The sequence below is a fragment of the Somniosus microcephalus genome, unplaced genomic scaffold (genome assembly GCF_052327205.1).
Source record: "Somniosus microcephalus isolate GS21.2 unplaced genomic scaffold, FLI_Smic_1.0 unresolved_chr9, whole genome shotgun sequence".
Classification (NCBI taxonomy): domain Eukaryota; kingdom Metazoa; phylum Chordata; class Chondrichthyes; order Squaliformes; family Somniosidae; genus Somniosus; species Somniosus microcephalus.
The window spans coordinates 24453799-24470309 of NW_028225187.1; the positions used below are offsets into that span (position 1 = coordinate 24453799).

Below are 16511 nucleotides of genomic sequence, written 5' to 3' on the forward strand. Positions count from 1 at the left end.
TCCATTTTCTGCATGGTCTGATGGGCGTGGAAGGCCAACTCGGACTATCTGTGATCCATCCAAGTAAGGAGATCACACATTGAATGAAATTGACACGTTAAAGATGGCGCAACGCAAATTCACTGTGATGCTGCCTGGTATGATGAGATAGAGATATGAAAAAATCCTTCAAATATACAGGCTAGTTTTATTGGACCAGATATTCTGATTCCTACGGGTGGGTATGCGCTGTGTACCCGCAGGAGTAAGACCTGCTTTTACCAGGATAAGAGTTCAAAAAAGAAAAAAACATTTCACTGATTTATCATTTTAAAATACTTTTTAAAAAAATGTTAGTTTATATGTAGCCCTGTAAAAAACTTGAATTAGTTCTTTCAAAAAATTATTATTTTGTTTAAAATGCTTAATTTATTGTAATTTCAAGTCATTTTAAAAATGTGTTTTTTAAAATAACATTATTTAAAGTTTTGCTATGTTTTTTCATTGATCTCAATTCATATATTTGACAGGTCTTCCTGTGAATTGCATGAAGGGAGATTCCCTCCTGCGATTGGCTCCCCAAGGCCCACGAGATCCCAGGGATGCTGTGATTGGAAAATATGGGCCATTATAAAAATGACAATTAAAATGGCCCTGAAATTCAGGTCGGGGGCTTCCCGCGGGTGCAAGCCCCCGACCTGCACTTACCTGGTGCGCCGGCCGTTGAGCTGTGGGCCCGCGTGGGATTCCGATCCTGGGCCTCCTCCAACTGCCGGCACGCAGTGCTCGCGTATCCCAGGGGCGCAGTTTGTTCGATGCGTCCCCTGGGATCATGTGGGCCATGGAGAGCCAATGGTAGCAGGGAATGCTTCATTCATAAGTTTGACAGGAAGAGCTGTCAAACCTATAAATACTATAAGCCCCAAAACATCACTAAAACTTCAAATATTTTGTTTTTAAATCACACTTTTAAAATAACTATAAATTGCATAAAATAACTATTTTAAACAATAATTTAAATTTTTGAAAAAATGAATTACATTTTCTAATGGGGCTATAAATAAACTTATCTTTCTTTACAGTATTTAAAAATAATAAACCTGTGGAAAAAATGTTTTAATTGTAATTAATTCACCACTTACCTTGTTAAAAGCAGGCCTTGCGCCTGTTTTTAAAAGTTTAACTTCTGGACACTTACCCTCCCGGAGAAACCTGCAAAAAAAAATGTAAGTTCGATGCGCACGCGCTGCCTCTCCAGCGCACGCCTTCCACCTCTGAACCCTTTCCTTTAAGGGAACGGAAGTTCCGGTTTCTTGTGCATGCGCAGTGCATGAACGAAATCGGCACTTCCATTGGGCCTACGGGTGAGTACCCCGAGCGTACTCATCTGTGGGGACCCGAATTTCTGGGCCATAAATGTTTTTTAAATTATGAAAGCACGGAAGTTGGCTTCTATGATAATTTAAAATCATGATAGAAGCAAACTAGTGTCAATAGTTAGGGGCCTATAAGGAAGTGTAGTAAATACAATATTAGAGGGGAGACAGCAGGAAAAGTCCCTCTATACAGAGAGATGTGAGGATATGGGGCTTAGAAATTTGGCTCGGGCATTGGCGCAGAACGGGCGCCATATTGGCTGTATCGGTCTGCAATGGAATTGAATATCATGAGCTTCATATAATTGATGGCCGATCTGATATCGCCGATCCTGCGCCACCGCCCGAGTGGAATTTCGAGCGCAATGTAACTGGAAATCAAACGGGGCGTAAAACAAGATAACAGTGCGACACTGACGTTTTCTTTGAATTTTCTGCCCATGTTCAATTTCACCCCAATATAATCATACTCACGTCAAATTAATTTAATTTCAGGCGTGGGGTAGAATGTGTCACTGATGCAAAGCCATCAGTCAAGCAGAGATTAGCATCTCGTGCCATTTTATGCACCGGATATTCTGCTGGGCGTAAGTGCTGACAGTTCTTGTGTGCTGATGAAATCTTAGCAATCTTCCATCTTTCTATCACTGTATAGGTGCAGATAACAGTTTATTGCTGAACATTGGCCTGGGATGTGCTGCTGGGCTCATCGTTTTACTGGTTGTGGTGCTGACCTGGTTCGTGATCGCGAAGAGAAGTAAGTGATCATGGGGGAAAAAAGTACGAATTTTCACATGAACTAAGACCGTTGAAAAGCTGGTCAGGCCTTGCAAACAGCCTGCAGTCCTCAGTCCAGCGTTAAGATTGTGAAAGGTGACGGTAAGGCAAATGTTGAAGAGTTCTGTCTGCTTGCTTTGGAAAGGCTTCTCTGTCTAGTCGGATCTCCAGAATATATTGGCCCGGATATTGCGGGGCCGATGACGGTGTATGCACAGCGTACACACCATAGGAAGCCCTCAGAATGGCCCCGCAAGTTCCAGGTTTCGGCATAACGCTGTGCATGCACGATAAACTGGAATTTGCAACCTGTCGAGGTGATCATCGCATGCGCTATAAAAAAAACTCTATTGCTGGAGCAGTTTTGGATTTGACTATCTCGGGATTAAAAAGAAGCTGTGCGCATATGGGGTCCAGAATTGCTCTCTTTTTTTCAAATGGTAGATATTTATTACATGCCCTTGCAATTTAAAACAAAATCCCATTGCTGATCTACAGTCCTGTCTGTCAAGCTTTGTCTTTCCACCTTGCCTCAATCCGCTCACTCATCTTTGCATAAACCTTTTCTCTTTCTATTTGGACCTGAAACCGTGTCATTTGTTGGTCACTACTCCTGAGATGACTCATCTACTTCAGTGAGTGCCCAGGAAAACACTGGCGCCTGGTAAAAGCAGGCACTGGCCCTGCTTTTACCAGAGTAAGGATTAAAATAGATGTTAAATTACATTTTCTAAATGATAAAAATATAAAAAACCTTTAAAATTAACTCATCTAAATTTTGTCCTGAATTAAAATTATTTTTCAGACAATTCAATTTTTATTTTAAATGCTTAATTTGGAGCTTTTAATTAATTTTGAACATGAGAATATTTAATTTTATTAGAATTTTGTAAATTATTATTTATTTGGGGATTTTTCATTTGCTTATGTGGATTCTCCCTTCTAATGTGTTTACGTAGGATTACATAGGATATACGGCAAAGTAACAGGCCATTCAGCCCAGGCAGCCCATGCGAGTGTTTATGCTCCACTCGAGACTCCTCCCGTCTTTCCTCATCTAACTCTATCAGCGTATCCCTCTATTCCCTTCTCCCTCATATGCTTGTCCAGCCTCCCTGAAATACATCTATACTATTCGCTTCAACCACTCCCTGTGGTAGCGAGTTCGTCATTCTCACCACTCTTTTGGTAAAGAAGTTTCTCCTGACTTCCCTGTTTGATTTCTTGGTGACTATCTTATATTGATGGCCTCTAGTTATGTTCTTCCCCACAAGTGGAATCATTTTCTCTATATCCACTCTATCGAAACCTTTCATAATTTTAAAGACCTCTATTAGGTCACCCCTCAGCCTTCTTTTTTCAAGAGAAAAGAGACCCAGCCTGTTCATCCTTTCCTGATATGTATGCCCTCACATTTCTGGTATCATCCTTGTAAATCTTCTCTGCACCCTCTCCAGTGCCTCTATATCCTTTTTATAATATGGCTACCAGAACTGTACGCAATACTCCAAGTGCGGTCTAACCAAGGTTCGATACAGGTTTAGCATAACTTCCCTACTTTTCAATTCTATCCCTCTAGAAATAAACCATAGTGCCTGGTTTGCTTTTTTATAGCCTTGCTAACCTGTGTCGCAACTTTTACAGATTTGTGAATTTGTACTCCGAGACCCTTTAATCCTCTACACGACCGAGACTCGAATCCTCCAAGTGACCAGTGACCTCCCCACTCTCCCTCTCAAAATGTAGTACATCATATTTTTCCGTGTTGAACTTCATGTGCCAATTATATGCCCATTCTCCGAATTTACTGACGTTCTCCTGTAATTTGTTGCAGTCCTCCTCAGTTTTGACTATCCCCCCCAATTTGGTGTCATCCACAAACTTAGAAATAGTGTTTTTGATTCCAAAGTCTTAATCGTTAATGTAAATTGTGAACAGCAGTGGTCCCAGCACTGATCCTTGTGGAACACCACTACCCACCTTCTGCCACTGTGAATAGCTACTCTTTACCCTTGATAGTGTCATCTGTGGTCCAGTTCGCCTGAGTCCGTAGGTTGTGGGTTCAAGTCCCACTCCAGATAATTGAGCACAAAAATCTAGGCTGACAGTCCTCACTGTAGTACTGAGGGAGTGCTGCACTGTCGGAGGTGCCGTCTTTCAGATGAGACATTAAACCGAGGCCCCGTCTGCCCACTCAGGTGGATGGAAAAGATCCCACAGCCACTATAGAAACATAGTAACATGGAGTAGGCCATTCAGACTTTCGGGCCTGCTCCGCCATTCAATATGATCATAGCTAATCCTCTATCTCAATACCATATTCCCATTCTCTCCCCATACCCCTTGATGCCTTTTGTGTCTAGAAATCGATCTATCTCCTTCTTAAATAGATTCAGTGACTTGTCCTCCACAGCCTTCTGTGGTAGAGAATTCCACAGGTTCACCACCCTCTGAGTGAAGAAATTTTTCCTCATCTCAGTCTTAAATGTCCTACCACATACCCTGAGACTGTGACCCCTCGTTCTAGACACACCTGCCATTCTGAGTAGCTACACGTTACTCCTACTCACTGCTTTCTGTCCTGAAGAGAGCCAGCAATCCATTCTGCTACTTGTCCCCTGACCCCGCATTCCCTGACCTTGTTCATCAGTCTATTATGGGGTGCTGATCTGGCTCATGGGAATCGAGGAACGCTTCCTAACCACCTGCCTACCTGGGATCCGTGGGCCTTTATGCGGCCCGAGGACGCAACGGCTCTGATGCCCGTGACAGAAGAACATAATAAGTAAGAGCATGAATAAGCCATACGGCCCCTAGAGCCTTCTCCGCCATTCAATAAGATCATGGCTGATCATCGACTTCTACTCCACTTTCCCGCCCAATCTCCATATCCCTTGTTTCCACGAGAGTCCAAAAATCTATCGATCTCAGCCTTGAATATACTCAAAGACTCAGCCTTCACAGCCCTCTGGGGCAGAGAATTCCAAAGATTCACCGCCCTCTGAGTGAAGAAATTCCTCCTCATCTCAGTCTTAAATGGCCAACCCGTTATCCTGAGACTATGACCCCTAGCTCTAGACTCCCCAGCCAGGGGAAACAACCTCTCAGAATCTACCCTGTCAATCCCCCTCAGTATCTTGAATGTTTCAATGAGATCACCTCTCATTCTTCTAAACTCCAGAGAGTACAGGCCCATTCTACACAATCTCTCACCATAGGACAGCCCTCTCATCCCAGGAATCAATCTAGTGAACCTTCGATCCACCACCTCCAAGGCAAGTATATCCTTCCTGAGAGCCGGCAGGTACTTTTGGATTTATTTTTCAGGTCGGAGGCGTACTCCGGAGGTACACTTCCAACCGCAAATTTAGGCCCAATACTATTTAAGGTGGTAATAGCTTCCGACTTTGCTGTCAATATTTTGGGGTAGGAAGAGACGAATTTCTAGACCGAAAACAGCAAGCAGTTCGCGTTGTTGCTGAGGTAACCAAGTAGAGGAAACTGTTTTTTTCTTTCTCATTCCATATTTTCTTGCACCTTTTGTGCGTATGCACGTCTCCATTCCTTGATTTCTTCTGGGAAGGGTGCATATTAAACAATTTAATCTACTTCACTTGTATTAATATTGAACAGTGGAAATGTTGATAGTTTGGGTCACTTTATTGCGAAATTTAACATAGTGATTTATATGTTCCCATTGTTACCTTGCAGGACAATTAAGAAGGCAAAATATTGAGAGGTGAGAATACCATGAGACACACTTTATTTTGATACTCATAGTTTTATGCAAATTATGCAATTATACTTTAATCACTCAAGTTCATTGCATCTTAGGTAATGGTGCAGAGACTAAACATTAATTTGGGGCTATATTTAGGATAATATAACATGTTTGTGTATGTTACAGAAGGGCAGCCTCTGCAGATGGAGTTACGAGTCACGAAGATGCTGATAACACGTGTAAGTGCGGTGTTGCTTTAATGAATAAGGTTAAATATAATGGGCCAGAATTTGCCATGGAAATGTGCAGCACGTTCGGAATTTCCACATGCGAATGCACGTGCACAACATCCCGAAATTGCTCTCTGTTCCGTTCCGACTTGACAGATGATTTGCACCGATGGGGATATTCTAATTGCTGGCCAAAAATTAGGGCTAATTGCTCAGCAACATTACAATTTTAACAGCTTATGCAAACAGGCGCAGGGCATGACACATACCGCCTGTCAATTCCAAGAATTTCTAAAAGCTATATGCGGCCGGAAAGGGAAGCATTTTCAGATTTTGCTCAGGCAATTTTTCTAATGTCCATGTAAAGCTCGGAGGAAGTGCTTGGTACATTGAGCTAAGTGCGCATTGCGTTCGGAGTAGTTACGCTGCCGACCGTAAGATCCAGGTCAATATGATTCTATGCGACGCTAACAGCGACAGATATCTTAATGGCTTAATTTGTAATATTTGTAGCTGGATCGGCTTTTAGTTATTAATGCACTGGTGTAAATAATATGGAATGAAAAATGCAAAATAATACCCTGCATACGATTGAATTAGATACAATGCAGGTGAAATTTGACACGGGCCTGGAAACAAACAGGCGGATTTACATTTTTAAAAATTAGTTTATGGGATCAGGGCATCGCTGGCAATGCCAGCATTTATTGCCCATCCCGAGTTGCCCTTGAGAAGGTGGGGCTGAGCCGCATTCTTGAACCGCTGCAGTCCGTGTGGTGAAGGTGCTCCCACAGAGCTGTTAGGGAGGGAGTTCCAGGATTTTGACCCAGTGACGTTGAATGATCGGCGATATACTTCTAAGTCAGGATGGTGTGTGACTTGGAGGGGAATTTGGAAGTGGTGGTGTTCCCGTGCGCCTGCTGCCCTTGTCCTTCGAGGTGGAAGAGGTCGCGTGTTTGGGAGGTGCTGCTGAAGAAGCCTTGGCGAGTTGCTGCAGTGCATCTTGGAGACGGTGCACACTGCAGCCATGGTACACCGGTGGTGGAGGGAGTGAATGTTTAAGGTGGTGGATGGGGTGCCAATCAAAGGGTCTGCTTTGTCTTGGATGGTGTCGAGCTCCTTGAGTGTTGTTGGAGCTGCACTCATCCAGGCAAGTGGAGAGAATTCCATCACACTCCTGACTTGTGCCTTGTCGATGGTGGAAAGGCTTTGGGGAGCCAGGAGTTGAGACACTCGCCGCAGAATATCTAGCCTCTGACCTGCTCTTGTTGCCACAGTATTTATGTGGCTGGTCCAGTTAAGTTTTCGGTTAATGGTGACCCCCAGGATGTTGATAGTGGGGGATTCAGCGATGGTAAAGCCTTTGAATGTGAACAGTTGTACGACACGTCTGATATTCCAATCTATTCAAGTTAATGGAACTGAATGACGACTTGAGCGGATTACAGATGACAGGAGCGATAATGCCTTTATTGCATCACACCCATGTACAAATTTGTCCCCCAAATATGTGAAACAATTAATAATGTCGTGGAGTCAAATTTAGCTCTTTGGAGCCTGGCTACCCGGCACCATCTGAACGGGGTGGAAAAGGTACTAGCTCCATGGAAGGGACGCATGCCTACATAAGAACACAATAACATAATAAACAGGAGCGGGTTTAGGCAATTCGGCCCCTCGTGCCTTCTCCGCCTGTCCATGAGATCATGGCTGATCATCGACCTCAACTCCACTTTCCCGCCAGATCTCCATATCCCTTGATTGTCCTAGATTCCAAAAATGTATCTATTTCAGCCTTGATTATACTCTACGACTGAGCATCCACAGCCCTCTGGGGTAGAGAATTCATAGATTCAAAACCTTCAGAGTGAAGATTTCCTCCGTATTTTGTCTTAAATGGCCGACCCCTTAGCCTGACACTATGCCCCCTAGTTCCAGACACTCCAGCCAGGCAAAACATCCTCTCAGCAGCTACCCTGTCAATCCCCTTCAGAATCTTGTATGTTTCAATGAGATCACCTCTCATTCTTCTAAACTCCAGAAATATAGGCCCATTCTAAACAATCCTTCATCATAGGACAGCCCTCTCATCCCAGTAATCAATCTAATGAACCTTCGTTGCACCGCCTCCAAGGCAAGTATATCCTTCCTCAGATAAGGAGACCAAAACTGTGCACAGTACTCCAGGTGCGGTCTCACCAAGGCTCTGTACAATTGTAGCAAGGCGTCCTTACTCTTATACTCCAACCCACCTTGCAATAAAGGCCGACATGCCTTTTCCATTACATATTGCTTGCTGTACCTTTATGCTAGTTCTCTGTGTTCCTTGCAGGTGGACACCCAAATCTTTCTGAACACCAACATTTGAAAGTTTCTCATCGTTAATAAAATATTCTGTTTTTCTATTCTTTCTACCAATGTAAATAACCTCACATTTCCCTACATTATAGTTGGTCTACCACCTTAATGCCCACTGACTTAATCTATCTGTATCCCTCTGCAGACCCTTTTAGTTCTCCTCACAGTTTACTGTCCCACCTTGCATTGTATTGTGATCAATTTTGGATACATTTAAGAACATAAGAACATAAGAAATAGGAGCAGGAGTAGGCCAATCGGCCCCTCGAGCCTGCTCCATCATTGAATAAGATCATGGCTGAACTGATCCTAACCTCAAATCTACTATCACTCGCAATCGCACCCGAACCCATGTGAGCTCCCGGGAGAGGCGAAGAACCAGATAAAAAACCCAATGGCCAATTTGGGGAAAAAAATCTGGGAAATTCCTCTCCGACCCATCTAGGCGATCAAAACTCGTCCAGGAGATCAATCTGTCCCTGTATTTCCTACAGTACTTACCTTCTGTAAAAGTTGATCTCCACCCCAGCCAGGAACAGGCCCAATTTACTCTTGAAGGACACCTAGCTGGAAGCCTGTTCGATGTCTCCACTAATCCCTGTGAATAGAACCATCTCCAGAAATCTAACACAGAATTAGAACACAAGAAGTAGGAGCAGGACCAGGCTACACGGCCCCTGGGCCCGCTTCGCTACCCACAGGGCCATGACCGTTCCGAACCTAGACTCATGTCCAATTTCCTGCCCGCTCCCCGTAACCCCTAATTCACTTTACTTCTAGGAAACTGTCTATTTCTGTTTTAAATTTATTTAATGATGTAGCTTCCACAGCTTTCTCGGGCAGCAAATTCCATAGACCTACTACCCTCTGAGTGAAGAAGTGTCTCCTCATCATGGTTTTGAAAGAGCAGCCCCTTATTCTAAGATTATGCCCCCTAGTTCTAGTTTCACCCATCATTGGGAACCTCCTCACCGCATGCACCCGATCAAGCCCCTTCACAATCTTATATGTTTCAATTAGATCTCCTCTCATTCTTCTGAACTCCAATGAGTAGAGTCCAAATCTATTCAACATCTCCTCATATGTCCACCCCCTCATCCCCGGGATTAACCGAGTGAGCCTTCTTTGTACTGACTCGAGAGCAAGTGTGTCTTTTCTTAAGTAAGGACACCAAAACTGTATGCAGTATTCCAGGTGCGGTCTCACCAATACCTTGTACAACTGCAGCAATACCTCCCTGTTTTTATATTCTATCCCCCTAGCAATAAAAGCCAACATTCCATTGGCCTTCTTGATCAGTTGCTGCACCTGCATACTAACTTTTTGAGTTTCGTGCACCAGGACTCCCAGATCCCTTTGTACTACAGTACTTTCCAGTTTCTTGCCATTAAGATAATAACTTGCTCTATGACTTGTCCTGCCAAAGTGCATAACCTCACACTTTCCAGTATTGTATTCCAACTGCCAAATCTCTGCCCACTTACTTAGCCTGTCTATGTCCCCTTGCAGGTTTTTTATTTCCTCCTCACTCACTACTTTCCCTCCCATTTTTGTATCATCTGCAAACTTTAATATGTTACACTCGGCCCCCTCCTCCAAATCATTAATATAGATTGTAAAGTGTTGGGGACCCAGCACGGACCCCTGCAGAAAACCACTAGTTACTGATTGCCAGTCTGAGAATGAATCATTTATCCCAACTCTCTGCTTTCTGTTAAATAGCCAATTCCCCACCCATGCCAGAATATTACCCCCAATCCCGTGATTTTTAATCTTGAGCAATAATCTTTTGTATGGCACCTTGTCAAATGCCTTTTGGAAGTCTAAATACAATACGTCCACTGGTTCCCCTTTATCCACCCTGTATGTTACTTCCTCAAAGAACTCAAGCAAATTTGTCAGACATGACTTCCCCTTCATAAAAACATGCAGACTTTGTCCGATTAAATTATGTTCATCCAAATATCTCATTACTGTCTCCTTAATAATGGACTCTAAAATTTTACCAACCATAGATGTTAGGCTAACAGGTCTATAGTTTCCAGCCTTCTGCCTACTACCCTTTTTAAATAAGGGTATTACATTAGCAGTTTTCCAATCTGCCAGGACCTTTGCTGAGTCCAGGGAGTTTTGGAAAATTATTACCAATGCATCCACAATCCCTACCGCCACTTCCCTCAAGACCCTAGAATGTAAGCCATCAGGTCCAGGGGATTTATCCGCCTTGAGTCCCATTATTTTACCGAGCACCACTTCCTTAGTGATTTTAATCATATTTAGCTCCTCCCCCACTAGAGCCCCCTGTTTGTCCAGTGTTGGGATATTCTTAGTGTCCTCGACCTTAAAGACTGATACAAAATATTTGTTCAGTGTTTTTGCCATCTCCATGTTTCCCACCATTAATTTCCCAGTCTCATCCTCTCAGGGTCCAACATTTACTTTAGCCACCCTTTTACTTTTTATATAACTATAGAAACTTTTGCTGTCTGTTTTTATATTTTTTGCTAATTTACATTCATAATCTATCTTTCGTTTCTTAATCAATCTTTTAGTTATTTTTTGTTGTCTTTTAAAGACTTCCCAATCTTCTATCCTCCCACTAGATTTGGCTAACTTATATGCCCTTATTTTTAGTCGGATACTATCCTTAATTATCTTACTTTGCCAGGGATGGCTATCTTTTCTTTTACGCCCTTTTTTCCTCAGTGGAATATATATTTTTTGGAAGTTTTAAAATAACTCCTTAAATGTACACCACTGATCAAGTACCGTCTTACCCTTTAATCTATTTTCGCAGTCCACTCTAATCAATTCCGCTCTCATACCTGCATAGTCTCCTTTATTCAAGCTCAGCATGCTTGTTTGAGATCCAACCTTCTCACCCTCTAATTTAATATGGAGGATCCTTTACTAGGACATTTTTAATTAATCCTGTCTCATTACACAGGACCAAATCTAAGGTTGCTTGCGCCCTGGTCGGTTCAGTTACACACTGCTCAAGAAACCCATCCCTAATACACCCAATGAACTCATCCTCAAGGCTGTCCTGCCCAATTTGATTTGTCCAGTTAATATGATAGTTAAAATCCCCCATAATTATATCTGTTCCCTTATTATAAGCCTCAACTATTTCCTGATTGATACTCTGTCCAACAGAGTTGCAACTGTTCGGAGGCCTATAGACAAGCCCACTAGTGTTTTTTCCCCTTATTATTCCTTATCTCCACCCAAACTGTTGCACTATCCTGATCCTTTGACCCAATATCATTTCTCTGTATTACAGTGATTCCATCCTTAATTAACATAGCCACCCCACCTCCCCTTCCTTTTTGCCTGTCCTTTCTGATTGTTAAATAGCCTGGTATGTTTAATTCCCAGTCATGGTCACCCTGCAGCCATGTTTCTGTAATGGCCACCAGATCATACCCATATGTAGTTATTTGTGCCATTAACTCGTCCATTTTGTTACAAATGCTACGTGCATTCAGATAAAGAAATTTCAAATACGTTTTGTGACACTTAGTTCCTGCTTTTTCCCCTTTTACTACTGTATCTTTTACTCCATACCTTCTGTCCCTTTCTGACACGCTCTGGTTTTTAATTCCCCCACTGCTACCTAAGTCTATAGCCTTCTCCGTTGTCATTTTTATTATTTGCTCTCTAGAAATCTTCCCCCCACTAATTAGTTTAAAGCCCTCTCTACAGCTCTAGTTATATGTTTCGCCAGGATTCTAGTCCCAGCACTGGCCAAGTGAAGTCCGTCCCAATGGAACAGCTCCCTCCTGTCCCAGTACTGGTGCCAGTGTCCCAAGAAGCAAAACCCATTTTTCCCACACCAGTCGTTGAGCCACACATTTAACTCTCTAATTTTATTTATCCTAGCCAAATTCGCTCGTGCTCAGTTAATAATACAGAGATTATTACCCTTGAGGTCCTGTTTTTTAATTTGACCCCTAGCTGCTCATACTCCTTTAACAGAACCTTCTTCCTTGCCTATCTACGTCGTTTGTACCAACATGGACCACGACAACTGGATCCTCCCCCTCCCACTCCAAGTTTCTTTCCAGCGCAGAAGAGATGTCCTTAACCCTGGCACCGGGCAGGCAACACAGCCTTCGGGACTCCCGCCCTCGACTGCAGAGAACCCTATCTATCCCCCTAATGATACTATCCCCTACCACTACAACATTTCTTTTTACTCCCCTCACTTGAATGGCCCCCTGTTCCACGGTGCTGTGGCCAGGTTGCTCATCCTCCCTGCAGTCCCCGTTTCATCCCTCACAGGGAATAAGTACCTCGAACCTGTTTGACAAGAGCAAGGGCTGCGGCTCCTTCAACACTACCTCCTGGATCCCCGTACCTGCCTCACTTATAGTCACACCATCCTGTCCCTGACCACGGACTTCATCTGAATTAATTAATTTCATAGTTGTGAGTACCTCCAGAAACATACTTCTCCCCCTCCCTGTTTTCTCTTGGTCCCTTCATTCGCCCATTAATATAGATTGTAAATAGCTGAGGCCCCAACACTGATCCCTGCTTGTAACCTAACCCGCCAGATTTCCCTTCCTTTGAAATGAAGTGCCATGTTATACTTGTTGTGATATTTTGCTTTCTGAAATGTGGCCTTGTGATTGTTATTACCCATTAGGTAAAGACAAATATCTAAACATGATTTAAATTTTGCGCTAAATTTGTGGTAATGAGTGATTAGTGAGGACATTTTTTAATATCGGGGAAGATTTTCAGTGCGGGGATGAACTGCCCATCAACTGATTTTAAAGGAATTTAGTAACTAGGCATTTGCTATAAAGCATGGCAACGGCAGTTGTCTGCCCGAGCAGCCAGTTGGCATTCTAGCCCTTTGAAACTCACTGGAAAAACAGGCAGAGACTTCACAAAATAAATGTCCTTCTTTTCAGATGAGACTGCGAATCTTCCTTTAGATCCTGACAAAAACGTAAGTTCAATTTTTCTCAAATACCAATCATTACGCCTCTTGCTTTGCAAACACCGATAAGCTGGCTCCTGTAGAGAGAGTCGGAAACTTACAGAATAGTGAGCGAGGGAGAGTGCGAGAGTGAAAGAACGAGATAGAGAGTGAGTGAGAGAGAAGGAGAGAGAAAGACAAGACCGAGAGAAGAACAGATGGACACAGAGATAGAGATCGATACATTTATAGATAGATAGACAGACAGACAGACAGATAGATATATAGATAGAAATATATATAGGTAGACAGAGAGGCAGAACGACAGGCAGAACGACAGGCAGAATGAATGACAGACAGAACGACAGAGAACGACAGAAAGAGAACGAGAGACAGAGAACGACAGACAGACAGAACGACAGACAGACAGAACGACAGACAGACAGAATGATAGACAGACAGAAACACAGACAGACAGAAAGACAGACACACAGACAGACAGACAGATAAACAGACAGACAGACAGACAGAACGAACAGAGAGACAGACAGACTGACCAGACAATATGAACAGACAGACAGAATGAACAGACAGACGAACGAACGAGAGTCAGAGGTGTGAGAAACAAAAGGGACAGACAGACAGACTCCAAGAGAGACAGACACAGAAACAGAGAGTGAGAGAAAGAGAGAGAGAAACTGCAGTGAGACACAGCGACACAGAGAATGATAGACAGTCAAAGGCAGAGAGCCAGATGGAGAGTAAGATAGCTGAGAGAGAGAGAGAGAGAGAGCGAGGCAGAGGAAGTGAGACAGAGAGAAAAAGATTGATATGGAGAGGCGACGAGAGTTGGAGAGGAGGAAAGAAACACATTATCTGTACATTATCTACTTCTGCCATTTTTTCATGTTATTCTTCACAGGGAGCGTCTGTTGATGTACCAGAGAGCGACCACCAGGAACTCACCTATGCTACTTTGAATATGGAAGCTCTGAACCAGAAAGAAGCTGCCTTGGCCACTGCTGCAGAAAGCATTGTGTATGCCGAAGTGAAAAAGAAATAAAAGTTCTCAGCAGCATTGATATATGTTACTCACCAAGACCTGTGGAGACAACTGCTTTCTCGGGATGGATGGTGGGAGTAGGGTCGCGATTTTCGTAATTAATGCTTGGAGATTAAGCATGACCGGGGCGAACGGCAGGCTCGAAATTCCGGCAGAATATTATGCACAACTCCGACAGAACTGGCCAGAGTTCCTTTCCATTAATATCAAAATAGAAAATGAGGTGGTTTCTATTACAGGCGATTCACCCCGCTGGATTTTCAATTTTCTGCTTTGCCCAGAACATGCTTAATGCCCTAGTGGTAAACACAAAAATCTACAACTATATTGCCTCATTATTTTTTAGCTCAGCATGTTTTTTTTTAGTAGGTATAAAGGATTGCATGCTTTTCACATGCAAGCTGTTACATGTAGCAACATGTTTTATACTAATTGCTTCAATCATAACATGGAATGGATGATGTGAGGATGATGTATGGAGGCACCAAGGGGATATACACAGGCGAATGAGTTGGCAGGAATATGGCAAATGCAATATAACGTGGAAATTTGTGAAGTTATTCCTTTTGGTAGGAAAAATAGAAAAGCAGAGTATTTTTTAAATGGCGCGAGATTGGGAAATGTGGGTGTCCTTGTACAATAATTACTGCAAGTCAACATGCAGGTACAGCAAGCAATTAGGAAAGCTAATTGTATGAGGGCCTTTATTACAAGAGGATTTGAGTATAAAAGTAAAGACGTCTTACTGCAATTATATAGGGCCCCGGTGAGAACACACCTGGAGCATTCTGGACAGTGCTGGTCTCCTTCAAGGAGGACGGATATACTTCCCTTAGAGGGGGTGCAACGGAGTTTCACCAGGCTGTTTCCAGGGATGGGAGGATTGTCCTATGAGGAGAGATTGAGTAGATTCGTCCTATATTATCTAGAGTTTAGAAAAAATGAAAGGTGAACTCATTGAAGCATACACATTTCTTACAGGACTTGACATGGTTGATGCAGGGAGGAGGTTTCCCCTGGCTGGCGAGTCTACAACCAGGGGTCACAGTCTCAGAATAAGAGGTCGGCCATTCAGGACTGAGATGAGGAGACATTTCTTCACTCAGGGAGTGGTGAATCTTTGGAATTCGCTAAACCTGACGGCTGTGGAGGTTCAGTCTTTGAGTATATTCAAGACAGAGATCGATAGATTGTTGAATATTAAGGTAATCAAGTGATATGGGGATAGTGCAGGGAAGTGGAGGTAAGGTAAAAGATCAGCCATGCTTTTATTGAATGACAGAGCAGGCTCGAAGGACCAAATGTCCTACACCTGCTCCTATTCCTTTTGTTCTAATGCTGTGGGCATCTCTTATCATATGTGACATTTACGATGCGAAGCAGTTGATTAAAAAAGCTTGAAAGCAATGTTTTAATTTCGATTTGCATGAAGCTGGAACAATAAACAATATTTACGCTTGAAAATGCCTATTTATTAGATGTAACATAGAAACATAGAAGATAGGAGCAGGAGTAGGCCATTCGGCCCTTCGAGCCTGCTCCGCCATTCAACGAGATCATGGCTGATCATCCAAACCCTAGCACCCGGTCCCTACACCGACAGGCAACCCACCCAAGCCCTATCCCCGTAACCCCACGTATTTAATCCCCCCTAACACTAAGGGTCAATTTTTATCATGGCCAATCAACCTAACCTGCACATCTTTGGACTGTGGGAGGAAACCGGAGCACCCGGAGGAAACCCATGCAAACACGGGGAGAATGTGCAAACTCCGCACAGTCAGTCACCCGAGGCCGGATTTGAACCCGGGTCCCTGGCGCTGTGAGGCAACAGTGCTAACCACTATGCCACCGTGCTGCCCTTAGGAAGGATATACATTTGTAGAAGTGCCCTCGGGACCGAGAACATTTTAAGGATTCGGCCATCAGTAGTCTATTTCCTGGGAAAATAAGCTATATACCGTTTTAAATGATCGAATCAGTCATATCCCCTCTAATCAATTACAGACAACAAAATTAATCTGTTGCTCAGAGAACGTGCCTGTTAATCAATACTGGATATCAATGATAATACATT

General features: G+C 43.2%; 1 protein-coding gene across 1 annotated transcript in view; it reads left to right on the forward strand.

The window, feature by feature from the left end:
• LOC147084935 (immunoglobulin superfamily member 1-like) overlaps positions 1–15210 on the forward strand; it is a 95359-nt gene extending 80149 nt beyond the window's left edge. The window contains exons 5-9 of the mRNA XM_085979380.1: positions 2011–2112; positions 5844–5871; positions 6040–6092; positions 13364–13401; positions 14294–15210. Coding sequence (XP_085835506.1) covers positions 2011–2112; positions 5844–5871; positions 6040–6092; positions 13364–13401; positions 14294–14434 — 362 coding nt within the window. The 3' untranslated portion in view covers positions 14435–15210. The remainder of the gene's footprint in view (positions 1–2010; positions 2113–5843; positions 5872–6039; positions 6093–13363; positions 13402–14293) is intronic.
• The last annotated feature ends 1301 nt before the right edge of the window (positions 15211–16511 follow it).